This window comes from Syngnathus scovelli, chromosome 3, assembly GCF_024217435.2.
Source record: "Syngnathus scovelli strain Florida chromosome 3, RoL_Ssco_1.2, whole genome shotgun sequence".
In the NCBI taxonomy this organism is placed as follows: domain Eukaryota; kingdom Metazoa; phylum Chordata; class Actinopteri; order Syngnathiformes; family Syngnathidae; genus Syngnathus; species Syngnathus scovelli.
In genome coordinates this window covers 17745137-17760092 of record NC_090849.1, presented here as the reverse complement: position 1 = coordinate 17760092, position 14956 = coordinate 17745137, and the positions used below count along the sequence as shown (strand labels likewise).

At 39.0% G+C, this 14956-nt stretch overlaps 1 protein-coding gene across 5 annotated transcripts in view; it reads left to right on the top strand.

Annotated features, from left to right (window-relative positions):
- Positions 1-7581, top strand: part of ntrk2a (neurotrophic tyrosine kinase, receptor, type 2a) — a 55623-nt gene extending 48042 nt beyond the window's left edge. For all 5 annotated transcript variants that reach the window (XM_049762645.2, XM_068650181.1, XM_049762644.2 and 2 more), the window contains 2 exons: positions 48-206; positions 1836-7581. In XM_049762645.2, the coding sequence (XP_049618602.1) occupies positions 48-206; positions 1836-2021 (345 nt within the window). In that variant the 3' untranslated portion in view covers positions 2022-7581. The remainder of the gene's footprint in view (positions 1-47; positions 207-1835) is intronic.
- The last annotated feature ends 7375 nt before the right edge of the window (positions 7582-14956 follow it).

The following is a 14956-nucleotide window of genomic DNA, read 5'->3' as shown; positions in this document are numbered from 1 at the left end:
TCATCCGTGCTTTTCCTTTCCCTCCGCCTGTGTGTGCGCTCCCTTAGGTGGGAGGTCACACCATGTTGCCAATCCGCTGGATGCCCCCCGAGAGCATCATGTACAGGAAGTTCACCACGGAGAGTGATGTTTGGAGTCTGGGTGTGGTCCTCTGGGAGATCTTCACCTACGGCAAACAACCGTGGTACCAGCTCTCCAATAATGAGGTACAGTGCACCATGTCATCATACTCTGGACAGAATTGAATAGGAATTTAAATCAAAGGTAATGAACTAAGTAATTAGTCCACAGTGGACACATTTTGAAAATAATATGCCCTAACTCAACCCCGACAGCATTGATATGTGAAAAAAATGTCTTCCGTTATCTTGGTTAAGCTTACTGGTGCACTTCTGCCACCGTTTCTGGAATTAATTCAGTTCTGAAACAGATTTTGTGCTCATTTCCATAAATTATTGGGGTTTAGTTAAATGAGGGACAAGCATTTTTTGTAAAAATAAATAAAATTAGAAGCACTTGTTGGTTTACCTTGGGCTCACATAGTCCAATATAGACGCAACAGCAGTGTTTCTGTCCAATTTGTATTTATTTGTTGTCAGAATATTTTGATCAACACAGGCAAATGTGGATGTGGATGTAATAATTGTGGTTTTATCAAATGTTCTACTCGGTTTTGTTAGCGTTTGTCGTCTTGTCCACACAGGGTTGTCTGTTTTTATTTTTAAGTTGAAAATGTTCTGCCCTCAGAGATAGCCCGTTTGAAGGTATAATAGTAATATTTTTGTAATTTCCTACTCATTCTACTTGTATGTAAGAATTCGTCGATAAGCCCACTGAGCAAGTAATAGTCATTAAGTATTTTTTATTAGCTTGAACGCTAATGTTAATGTTTAGTTTGAACTTAATAAGAGTAAGTTGTGCACTTAATATATGCTAATATATTTGTAGCGGGATTAGCTCACACGGGCTTCTCCCTCTCTCTCTTTCCATCACTTTTTCCATTTCGCTCTCTCTTGCGCACACCCGAAAAGAATAATCCAATCTAAATGTAATAACAGTGCTTTTGTAGAATTGCCTCCTTCTTTTTTGGATTAATTTGCTGTCCTTGCGGTAACCATTTGACTTGGAAAGGGCTTTCAAAGATGACATCCCAAATGCTCACATGCTCAGTTTATGACCACACATTAAGAGTCTTTTGAATATTTCATAAGCCATACAAATCTCCCTTTTCTTGGGTTTTGACCCAGTTTCGGGGAAAGACTGCCATCTTGAGCCTTCAACATATCTGACCTCTCAAGTCATTTCCCTGCCCCTCCAAGTCACTCTGGTTACATCCATGTTTAACCTTTCGGCCTCCACCTTCCCTTTTGCATCCATCCTTTCAACTCTTGACCCGTAAGGGATCTGCACAGGAAATGATGCGATTGTGTGGAGGTATCGAAATTTTTGTTTGCCACAATGGTCAATTTGGCGACATGGGTCACATCATCTGAGAAAGTAACAGGAGACTTGCACTTCACACACACACGCACACATCTATGCATGTAATATAATGCATTTCTTGAATTACACAGTGTAGCTGTAGCAAATGAGGTGTCGGATTTCAAAGCATCTTTGAAGATTTTTTTTTTTTATCTCGAAACGGCGCCGAGAAGCGACGTCGGATCCGTGTGCTTGTCAGTTCCGATTGCGCCCGACTTCATCACTCGGGTTAATAATTCATGGATGCTGACATATTTTTACGGCGTTCCCGTGCCGCGAGGTGAAGCTTAAGCTTCATCACCTTCAGCGAATGTTCACCTCCCATATTTGTCCCCGCCCCTCGCTCTCCCTAGGTGATCGAGTGCATCACCCAGGGCAGGGTGCTGCAGCGCCCTAGAACCTGCCCCAAAGAGGTATACGATCTTATGCTGGGCTGCTGGCAGAGGGAGCCTCACATGAGACTCAACATTAAGGAGATTCACGGCCTGCTCCTCAACCTGGCCAAAGCCTCGCCCGTCTACTTGGATATACTGGGATGAACGTGGAGGAGAGCGCAAGATGTCGCTGTATAGGATGTGAAAAGGACTTTTAAAGGCAATCAAAAAAAAAAAGAATAATCCGCCAAACACCTCCTTCCCCTTTTCCCTTCTCATCTTTCCTGAAAAAAAGGGAAAAGCTCCTTTTGGCTGGACTCATTTCAACAGGGAATGCTTCTTGGAGCTTTTTCATGTAAATATGAGACTGTATGAAGGTTGCTTTTTTTGTTTGGGGGAGGATTTGGCTCCATGTGAATTTGAGCCCAAATTGTTACCAACCCCTCACCATTAGCCCCTCTACAAACACACACACACACGCACACATGCACACACGCACACACACACACATGCACTAAATTAGTGTTAGTTAAATGTCAGCTCACAAGAAAAGGGAAAGAAATTACTGCAAATTCGCTTGGTCAAATATTGGCAAAGTAACTATAATTTATTTATGGAATTTTATTAATATACAAAAACTGTTCATATTTTAAATTGTATATTTTTATGCATTTTATTTATATTAAATTACTCAATTAATTAGCTCCTCATATTAAATATTTAAATAAACAAACAAGCAAACACTGGTCAACATCAGGTTTTGGAAATATTTTCTTTTTTTGTCAAATTTGATCTATAAAAGCTTACACAATAGATTTTACCATGCACCGTAATAATAAATAATTCCACCAACTCTTAATTCATAAATATTAAATAAAATATTTAATAAAATCTGATGCACTACAGAAAAAAAACTGAGGGCAATTTCAGAATCAACTCAAAATAAAATTATCCAGAAATTTTTACTTGCATCTCCAATGAATAAAATTGTTGACCAGAGTAATTATTAGGGATGAACACGCAAACAATCTAGTAAGTCAATTAACTGTCATTTATTTAATTAAATGTAATATTTACATTTAAATATTTTTAATAGCTTAGTCCACATGTTTAATATATTTGATTTTCATTTATTTCATCTTGTTTTTTCTTTTTCTTGAAGTTATATTAATGAGTCAGAAGTTCTTGAAGGAATGAATGACACTGAAATATTTATTCAAGACAAATTATATGCAAAAATACAACCCTGAGCCCTGGGGCTCAGAGCTAAACCACTTTGGATGTCTTGATGAAATAACAGTGTGAGAGCAATCGAGTAACTAAAAAAAAAAAAAAAAAAAAAATGGAGGCGGTGCAAATGTAGCAATGTGCTATATTCACTGGGCCAAGGAACCTCACTCCCTTCATTTTCTGTCAGTCTACACCCTTAAAAATGCTGCACGTGAAAAACAACCTAATTCAGGTTAAAAAATGGACTGACCCAAGAAGTTAGGTCAAAACAACCTATTTTTTGTACAAAACAACCCAGTGTTGCAAAAAAAACAAAAAAAAAACAAGGTTGATTCAAATTTCCTTGGTCGGTCCAATTTTTAACCCAGCAGTTTTCAAGGTGTACAATCTAGTCCAGTCTTGTAATATTTATCTGGATTTTCTTTTAAGCTAACAAAGCATCCCACTTCACAGCATTTCTTGTTTCCAGTCTTTATGTTAGGCTTGAATAGAATAGAAGGATTTATGATGGCCATTCCCAATTGTCAATTTTTTAAACTTAACCGTTGGGACTGCTGTGCAACGTTGAGTCATTTGACATTTCTAATAGGAGGTAACATGATGATCCCCCCCCCCCCCCCCCCCCCCACACACACACACACACACACATACTTTAAAAAGTAACAGATGCTTCACTTGTGCTGGTGTCGGGGGTCGATTGATTGACGCGGCCACGGCTGTACCACGTTCATGGCTATTAAGGTCAACCTGGTCCTTGCAGATGGGGGAAGCTTGAAGTTTTAGATCAGGAGTTGGAAACCAATTCTAAATACAAAGCCTTGGAAGAATAGTTCCTAATATGCAAAAAAAATACACATTATGTATTTCCATTAAACACATGAATGTAGCCAATTAAAAATGTTGTAACTTAAAAAGTGAGCAAACACCAAGTGAAATCTGCGGCTCAGAGCGAAACCTTTTACTGCTGATATTCTCCCTTTAAATTTGTTCTTGTTGACATGTCAAGTTGCTCAGACTTATCTTACCAAGCAAAGTGTGGGCTAACTCCGCTAGCCAGTGAAATTCACTTTTCATCCATCTGTATTTTCTTTTTACAAACTTCAAAATGTACCACAGTTCCTCTATTTCATGTGTTTTTTTTATATATATCTCTAAGGCAACCCAGATAGCAGAAAAGGCATATTCATTGCAGCCTCTATTGCCATTATAACTATATGTAGATGACCTTTTTTTTTTTCATGTTTTAGTTTCCAACAACGCTTCCCCTCCCCCTCTCTAATTGTGGGGGTCAGATAGGTAGCAGGTGCGGTTCTTCTGGTCAACTCATATTAAATGCTTAGGCCTCTTAGCACTCAGACATGCTTCAAAACCGTGAGTGCGTGTGTTAGACAAACTGTTTACCTTCTCCCGATGTCCCTCCATTTTTATACACACACACACACACACTCGCTGAAAGACACTCACGCCAGTCCGAGGAGGAAATTGAATTGTGCATGTTTTATTATTTGAGCGCTGCAGTCCTCTGTAATGGTGTAATGTATATTTCATTACGGGGCCTAATGGGCTCCATTAGCGCAGGGCCTCCTCGCAGACATTCAAGACTTATTGTTTTATGGCACAAGGGGAAAGGGGGGAAAAGGACAACGGAGAGGGATGAGGAGATGTGCTGGAGCGATGGAGAGAGTAGTCAAGGGGTTGGGAGGAAAAGGTCGAAGGCATGACGGTAGAGTGGAGGAGCGAGGGTGGGGTGTCGCTGCGGGATAGTCGGCGTCCTCGGGGAGTGAGCATCCATCATTTAGTAACACGCGACACACTGGGAGTGGGCAAAGGATTTATTATTTTGCCTTTCTTGCTCAAAACAATTATAACAATAATCAAAACTGTGAATGCTTCACCGCCTATGATTGTAAAACATCCTTTCAAATTCATCTGACCTTATACCCTTAAAATGGATGGCATGCAGATGATTAGAAAAAAATGCATGTAATGCACATGAGGAGACGCTCCATCACGACAAACCCAGGCTAAAGCGAGCTCGCTCCTCCCTGACATCCAAAGATCTTTGTCTCTCATTTGAGATGCACCACTTCAACATATTTCCCAGATACTAATTAGTCCTTTGCTATTAGCTGAGGCTTTGGAGTCATCTTGTGACATTATAAAAATGTTACAGAAAAAGCACACCAAAAAATATTATCATTATCATTCGTTGATTAGCATACTTGCACAAGTGAATGTCTTTTTTTTTTTTTAACATTGTTGGCCAACATGAGAAAACACATTGGCATTTTTATTGATATTGTAAGAGTACTGTGAGCCAGGCGGGCAATGATTAGTGGGAAAATGTGCATTTATTTATTTATTTATTTATCACATGAAATAATTATTTTATTTACTTGTACAACTAAGATTTCTCATAAATTGAACATTTTCCCTATATATTCCACATGCTGTTATCCAATGACAATATTTTAAATGAATGATTAATCAGAAATAACCCAAATAAAAATAAAAAATGGATTGTGTTGCCCACTCCTGCTCGATACACACAAACACACAAATATGGTCACCTGCATGCTCCAAGCATCACACTGTAAATACAACATGCATGAAAGGATTTTTTTTGAAGTCACTATAAAGGGCAAAAAAGCATCACATCATAGCCTCAACCATTTTGTGTCCAGAGACCTTCATGTAATTATAACAATGATGATAATTATATGATGTGGAATTAGAGGTCTTACTTCATTTAATGACAACAAGACTTGATGGTATTAATGTGGTTTGTGTACTTGACCTGATGAATTGTTTCACTGGTTTGACTTGTAGTTATACTGAATCTCATCATGCGAATAACCTAACTGCCTTACTGTCTTGAGATGAGGCAAAAAAAAAAAAAAAAAAGGCAGTTACATTATTAGCATGGTCACAGATGGAATATTACAAAGGCATTTTGTACATTTTGTTTTCCATGGTTGCCTTTTGCAGCCGTAAAACTGATGAAGACTTTCGATGCTTTGAATGCTTTTCAAGGAGTTCAACCCGGCCTATCGACGCATTAGCACACAACCACTCTGGGCAATAATGCAGAAGGCAGAGTGCATGCTGGATTCAAAACAAAAAAAAATACAAATTTCCCCCTGCCTTCTACAAAACAAAAGTCAGTTTGTTGCCACTGCTGTATTACTTCAGCCAAGTGTATAAGTGTGTAGTCCAGAAGTTGTGTTTTGTTTATTTGTTCGTTACCAAGTAAGATTTTGGTATTAATACCTGTGAAAATGTGACAGGAGGAATTTATTTTCATATTTTTGTCCTTTTGTCAAGTCACAATGGACTGTTTCCCCAGCCCCACAAAGCAAATGGTGGAGTCCAATTCAGTTCATAATGTCTTATACCGTTTTCCTCAAACAAAATCATGACTTTATTCCACTTTGCCAGATAATCTCTTATTTAACAAAATGATCAATACAGAAATCCCCAATGTTTCACTTTTCTTTTTATAGTCCAAGTAACATTCTCATCGTCCTCAGCGTTGTTCATCATAGACCAGAAAGTCTGCCAACCAGCAAAATCAAGTTCGGAAAGTAAATAGCCAGGCACAGTTTGGCTTTAACCACAATTAGTTTCTCCTCAACTGGCAGGTAAACCAGAACACTGTGGCTAAAGCAAAACTGTGGCAGGATTTCTCTCCATGATTATTTTCACCAGTTGTACCATTTGAGTCAATTGAAGTGCCCCATCTGAGAATCAAATTGGTACATTCCCATCTTCTCCCATCCTGCCAACTAACAGGCAAACACAAGTACTGAACACCACAATGTTTTTTCAGTTTTGTCAGGGATTTTTTTTTTTCTTGCGTTTTCCCCTTGCAAAAAAAATTGGATGCTTCCAGAAAGTAGCCTGCTAAAAAGCTAATCATCAACATGGCCATCCACTATATAGGGTTTTTTTTTTCATGAGAGGAATTTTCTTTTCTTTGTTGGTGGAGGCACAGTGGAACCATTCATCATTAGCCTTGGAATAAAAAAACGGCATGGTCCAATCCTGCCCTAAACCAAGAAGTAGCCTGCAAACACACAAATGGACAACTCTTAAATGTGGCGCTCCACCATGTTTCTTTTCCCCTTTCACTTTTGTTAACTGTCCAGACTTGGCGGAGGTCTGCGATCTACTGAGTGACAATTGTGGTTTGATTTGTTTTCAATAATCAAAGTGTTTCTACTTGATGGACAACAGGACTGTGGCGTCATTTTGAGTCAAAACAAACAGAGTAAACTGTATGAACAGAGGGAGTGACAATCAACGACTTTGGACTTTCTCTCTTCTTCAAGTGACCTACTGTACCACAGACTCTTTTCCTCTTCTATGTCTCTGAAAGTGCTTCTTTTTTTGTAAAAGGAAATTCAAAGTGGCAAGTATATGAACAACAACGAAAACAAGTGTATAAATGTGAATAAGCTGCTGAAAGAAACAAAGAGTTGCTCACTGTGTCCGACATTGTGTGGCCATGTCCTTTTTCAATATCTCACCACAACACACGGACATACAAAATGGCAGATGTGCTCAAGAGAATTTACCAAGAAGTAGAAAATCACACTCAATATATGAAAAAACTAAACCTAATAAAAAGAGGGCATTAAAAATAAATAAATAAACCAGCTCAACAACTAATTAAATGTAACTAAATGTAAAAAATAAAAGTAAAAATTTAACTAATTCTAAAGAAAAATCCCAAACTCCTTTAATCCTGGCGTGCAGCATGGCATAATCGTAACGGACTGAAGTTTACTCCAGAGACACGCAATGATGTTCCTGTGTGTCCTGATCCATATCCCTTAATCACCCTCGTCTTTCACAACCTTTACATGACAGCGTTAGTTAACGGAGCGCAAATACCACAAAGGTCGTGCTTCAGATTACCTTTGAGCTTCAATGCTTCCTGCACAGCAGATGGATGAAACTCTGCTTTGATAAACTACGACAGGGAGCCTTTGGGCTATCAGGGGACGTTCCAGTTTTTATGAAGTAAGTCCTCTGAGTGCTGTGCGAAATGTACCAACACATCTTACCATCAAGCAAAAGGTTTATATACACACACATATATACGTATATAAATATATATATATATACTGACTGAATGAATGAATTAATCATAGCCATTGTCCATTGTACTACATATGGGCGTGCAGATGTTTGTACAAGCCTGTCGTGCTGCTCCTGATGTGGCACATAGGCATTCACTGATGCACTTGGTGCTAACTATAGCTTGTCGTTGCTTTAATTCCACACTGGTTGTCTCATCCTGGAAGATGGGACAGCTGTGGGGAAGAAAAAACGTTGATGACAAGAAGAACACGCACACACACAATGAGGCAAGAGAGTGGGGCAGATGCTTTGTAATGACGCCGGCTACAATTATTCAGTCATCTTGGACAAAGGAACCACACGTGCTTATTAGGGTTTCAACAGGCCCCGCTGCACCTGTGGGACCCATCAGCCACACCACAGGGAGGATGAGTGTGTGTGGTGTGTGCAGTTTACATTGTGTTCCCTCTGAACATTATTATCACACACAATATAATTTTGTGACTGCTCACTCAAATGTTCAATGCCAACTTCATTCTCATAAAGTCAGGGCTCTTTTTTTTCCTCGGCCTATTGGGCTTATTCGTCGATAAAGAATGCTTTGAAGCTACAAAAAGCAAATGAATACTAAAAAAATATCCCTACTGAGATGTAGTATTGTTGCAAGCATATGCACAACCTCTTATAATCAGGGATTTGGCTGTGTTCTGAATAAATGAATCAATCAAATCTATGTTAAATGAGAGTCAGCAAACACCTTCCACCAAACTTGCCAACAGCTTCTTTCCCCAGGCTGTTAGGGCCCTGAACTCGCTACCCCCTTCTGCGTAGCGTGTGGCACTGTTGCGCTATTTTCGGGAATGTCTGCTGTACGCGCACTTGCTCCTTTTTTTTTCTGCTCCTCTTATTTATTTATTTATTGTTGTGTTATTTATTCATTATTTATTCAGCACGCTTTTGTTATACTTGTTACTTGTTTGTCTGTTGTGAGCCATGTCTTGTCACCGTGGGATAGGGGGGAACGAAATTTCGGTTTCTTTGTGTGTCTTTGGCATATGGAGAAATTGACAATAAAGCTGACTTTGACTTTGACTTTACAAAGGTCTCATTCTAACTCCAAATTTAATTCAGCTGTTTTGGTACGTTTTCAATATATTATTTTATTCCTGTAAAATGTATTTTTCTATTGTAATATCTACATCTCCTCCACTAATGACTTTTATTTGTAAAACAATTAGGCTACTCTCTTCAGTGAATATTCCGACTTCATTTTTTCTACCTTTTGCTTCCCAGTTATGCAATTTTTCATCGTAGTTAGTATTGCAATGTCTTTTACAGAATATAACGGTCAAGATTAGCATGTTTTCCAGGCTTATGGGTAAAATCAGCCTAATAAACATGTCAGCCCAAGATGAATTCATTGGGACAGAAATCTGGCCCGGGGTCAAAGTAAGTTGCTGACCCCTGCATTTGGCGCTTGCAACTTTAGTCCCAAGAGATTTGCAGTTATCACAATGTTCTATATTCCCATTACAAAGTTATTACTACTAATAAGTAAGGCTCTTTATTCAATGGTATTGGATTATTACAATATTAATGACATTGTCACAATGGTATTACAGTATAATTACATGTCAATATTACAGCTTGACAAAAAAAAAAAAAAAGCTCTCACAGACTGGGGGACAAACATGAAAGTTGAGATGAAGACGTGATTAGAAACAATATTGGGGTTCTCACCACAAAAGTGCAAAAGCGTCCGTTGGGCACGGTCCGAATGGAAAAGGTCAGAAAAAAAGGACAAGCTGGTGAACGAGAGTCATTCCTCATCCAACGTGGTCTCTTCCTGCTTGAGTTTCCCGTACCAGTCAAATGGAACAGCCAGTAGCGCCATTAAGATTTATGAGCTTGGAAATATAAGACACTTGTTGTTGGGCGGGGGAGCAGGTGGCGGGAAGACGACGAGGGCGAAGATGACACCACAAGGAGACGGGAGGAATAAAAACAAGCGGGACAAAGATGTATGCACTCCTTCCAGAGGCCATCACGATCATTATCTTTGACATGCCATTTGGATGCTGTTATGCCACCAAAAAGCAAGCAAGTGCGGCAGAGATAAAGGGCTGAATGGAACACATCAAACATGGGCAAAAGTGTCGCATATCTGAGCCCATTAGCTAACCTCGCTGGATCACGTATTTTGTTGCAGCAATAAGCAGCAATGAATGGGCCCCTTTTCTCAGAATTCATTTCCAGAAAAAAGCACAAAGTTATTATGTGTCTGCTGGTACTGGGGAGCAATGAATCTCTCCAGGGCAGTTTCCAGTTTTATGACATAATACGTTAATATTCAACACAATGCCTTCAACCTGTCATTTCTGATGTAATAGTACGTGTGATGTTAGAACTATTCTTGTTTTCCATTTGCTAATTACGCAGTGTACTTGCCCTTGTCCTGTCATTCTCAATGTCCCTTCCTTTCCAGAGCGTCATAAAGGAACGTAGCGGAAGGAAACACTAAAGAACAACTCAAAGTAAAAAAAATTGATTATGTCGGCATGTTCTGTTTACCAACTATTTTAGAAACAGATTCAACATTTATCGAAAGTATGAACCTTTAACTCTAGGACCGTTTTTCCAATTCTATGATTTGCTATATAGAAGAAGTCTTTTTAAACCTGAGCAAACCTTTCAGGCTCCACCACATTTATGACCAAAGAAGGCGTGAGAGTGAAAAACAATCAATGGAGTAAAAGGGCAAATCATGGCTTATAATAAAGAGGCTATTTTTTAAAAAGAATAAAGCAGGGGCGCAGACAGCGCCACAGATACTTTTGATGGAGTCTCCAGTGGAGCAGTCATGACGGCCCAGCGCCAGCCGGCGTAATGAGTTGACGGATGGATCAATCGCTCCTGCTTAGCCCGCACGATCAATAGCTTTGTTTTGACATCCTACATTAACACAAAACTAATTGCCGCCATCGTTTGATGCTCTTGAGAAACAAACAGACAACACATCACAAGCATCATTAGCAATGACAACTTTGGTAGGCGCTTTGGTTAGCATTCAAATATGCATTTGGGCCACTTTGGGTTTATCAGCTGGCTCAACGTAGGGCTGCAGCTTGTCTTTTGGGTTGAATGATACAAACAGAGGAACTGGGCAACAAGAAAAAAGAAAGTGTGGATATTTCAGAGGATGATGATGCTGGGCTCTTGAATTTCCATGACGGAGACTCTCTACGCTTGACTTTCTCATCTGCAGGCACTGTACACATGAAATGATAATAATTATTATGAAACTCAATGCATATAGTGCATTATATGTGATTATGTGGTACGGTTTGGCAATGGCGGCAAGCAAGCTAAACCTCAGTTGCAAAACCCAATATACTCCACAACAGTTCAGTGTGTGGCCGGTCTAAGTTGTGAGCGTGTGTGTGGGGGTGAGTAGAGGAGTGGTGTATTGACGCTCGGGACTTGTGGTCATGGTAGAGCAGTAGATAGATTTGAAGGCCTCAGCGGAGCGTTTGACTTGAGGGCTAAAACCACCTTTGCTGTTTCAAATAGCTTAATGAAGCTTGTGTTATTTATCAATGACCTTTCTGCCATTGCATATGTTTTTAAAAGCCTTCGATGAAGCTCAAAGAAAGCAGCTATAATGATCATTAAAAAAAAACTTGATCCAAAACTGTTTTGTCATACGACAAATTTCTATTCTGCTCTGTTCATGCTGTCATTGGACACTTTACATGTCGATCATCCGTCAATCTGCATTTTAGTGATGTGCATTCCAGTTCTTTTGAATGAACTGATTCTAAAGATTCCATTCATTTAAAAGAACTGGAATGCACATCACTAAAATGCAGATTGACGGATGATCGACATGTAAAGTGTCTAATGACACCATGAACAGAGCAGAATAGAAATTTGTCGCATGACAATGGCAGAAAGGTCATTGATAAATAACACAAGCTTCATTATGCTATTTGAAACAGCAAGGGTGGTTTTAGCCCTCAAGTCAAACGCTCCGCTGAGGCCTTCAAATCTATCTACTGCTCTACCATGACCGTTCTTTTGAACAAATCGTTCAGTCACGAGCCAACACTACTGCATTTATTCTTTGTTGTGATTTCCTTTTACATGGCAAAAACACCTGAACCTGAATGCAAATTTTACATTATTTTTTTTTTCCATTCCAGTCCGACCTTACTCCACAATCTCACTGTAGTGTAGTTAAAAGTCTTTCTTGTTAGGGTGTTGCGATTGTTGTGTTCACGACATGTCAAACACACAGGCAACATTTGAATCCATCCTTCCCATCATTGTGAATGTTCTGATCTTCTATTCCCTTGATTCCATATTGTTTCTTGCTATTAAAACAACTGAATTATTCAAGGCATAAATAATGATGATCAATCGATAACACTCTTTCATAGAGGGCTAGATCGTCTAATAATTGGCTAATCCTAAGGGGAACCCACAGTGTGTGTGTGTGTGCGCGTGTGTGTGCGCGTATGTGAGCGCGTGCGTGCGTGTATAACTCAGACAAGGGTCATGCCGGCTAATTGAGGCCTTCTTTTCTCAGGGCACGGGAAACGAGCATCATTAGCTCCATGTTTAATTAGAATTGATTTTTTTTTTAAAGAATAGTGTACAAGCCAAACGTATTTTAATAAATTCTTATAAAATCCATAATAATACATGGTATAATTCTTACATATAATTTATATATAATTTATATATAATTCTATGTCCAGATATGTGTTAAAATTTAAAAAGTTGGACACAATAACATTTGCATGTTTGGTTAAAATGTATCGTTGTATTGCCTTGTTGCAGAAGGACCCTCGTAAGCCATGGAGTTTCCATAATTCTCAATTTAATAAACAATTAAATCGAATTATTATTTTATTTATTGTATTTCTTATGTCTTAAGACCTTTAAGATTTAACTTTGAAGTGCCAGCGACTTTGTACTTTTTTAATTGAGGCCAGCATAATAGATCAGGAATTCTTTTGAGCAGATAAGTGATTCTTTTCAAATGCGTTGATGTGAGTGTGCTATGAAATGTGAATGCAATAAAGGGCATAATACAAATCCAACAAAGCAATGTCAAGGGAACTCAAGCAAGATGGTGTTTTTGGAGTTTGTGAAAAACTGATATTTTGCCAGTACAAGGTTTCCACCAGACAGCGACAATATGTGGCTTATTTATCTGTTGCTGTGGTAACACCACATTCAGGTCTTTTGAGGTCATGGGCCTTGACTTATTAAGATACATCCTTCATCATCTGTCCGTCCGTTCATTTTCCAAACTAGTTAAGGAAATTAAAGGAGGAGCATCTCATCTTAGTTATTTTGGTATATTTGGTGAGTATTTGATCTAACTAGAAAGAAAGACGTATGGGTGATTAAAACTCCGCCTCTGCTGTACTTGCACGTTCACTTGAGGTGCATTCAATGACATCTCAAAATCACATGGGAAAAAAAATGTGTTTAATACCCTAGCAATGACTAGGAATACTCGAAGATGAGTACCACCTTTGGGGGGGTGGTGAGGAATTATCTATTTAACAAGGCTAAAAAAATAAAAAGGTGATTTCGCATCATATGGTGAACAAAGAAATTCTAGAAATTCTAAAACTATAGACAGGTAGAAATTAAAAGGGAACCTGAAGACCACCAATTTATGTACGAATGTGTAGTTAATTTAAAAAGAAAAGCTCTAGTAAATAATAATTCAAGCTTCCATCCCTGTGTACTAGTATTCAAATTGTGGTTTGAAGGTCATGAATGTCGGCCTGACAGGCTTCCACCCATCGACTGCCATTGCCCCGTCATCCGTCAGCGTGAGACCTGACCGGACGCTGACACAAGACTATTTGAGCCGCCGTCTTTGACAGACAGCTGACACGAGACCTATCACTTCCTGATTGTGATGAGATGAGTTGTGAGATTGTGCTTGTGTTTGATTTGTGTGTCTCTCTGCAGAAACACACATCCAGTATACTTCCTGTTTCCTGTTTTGCTGGCCAATGATAATTTGATACACCCGGGAGACCAATGCTAACAGGGTGGAAAGTGACTCGGAAGTCAAGCTGAAATCTCTTCGGGTGTACTTTTACACAACACCGATCCAGTAAAAAAAGGACTCCTATTTTTTTTTTCTTGGGATGTATAAAAAGTTTCAAATGGAGGAATTTGCACGACAGGCCGGCATGTGATCTTGCCAAGAAACATAAATTGTCAGGTCCACAGCTCCAAGGTTGATTGAAAAAAAGAAAAGAAATGAAAGCACAAGGAAAAATGTAAAAACATTCAACTTTCTGGGTGTGGGGAGGAACACAGGATGCCTTTGTTCAGGCAATGTCATGTTTTGTTAACCTAAAAGTCAAAATGCAGGTGTCTTGTTAACAAACCACTGAACCTCAAGCACATTTTTTGTTAAAGTCAAGTCAATATATTTCTATCCTAAACAAAACGTTAATAATAAATGATGGAAATTGGTCTGTTTTGAGTTAACACAAATTAAATCCAATATGTCATGTAACGAATCTGTTTGTACATCCCAAATTTGCACAGCCATTTGAACCACGGTGTTGGGTTTAATTGGTGCCGATGGCCACCACATTTGCATATGCCTGCCAGCGGGGTGTCTCGTTGGATTGGAGGAGAGCTTTGAAAAGTGCCAATGAATGAACAAAAAAAACTGTGGATAACAGACAGGATGTGAGTAAGTGCTCCCTGAACAGAAAAAAAAAATCTGTCTCTCCAGTTACCAC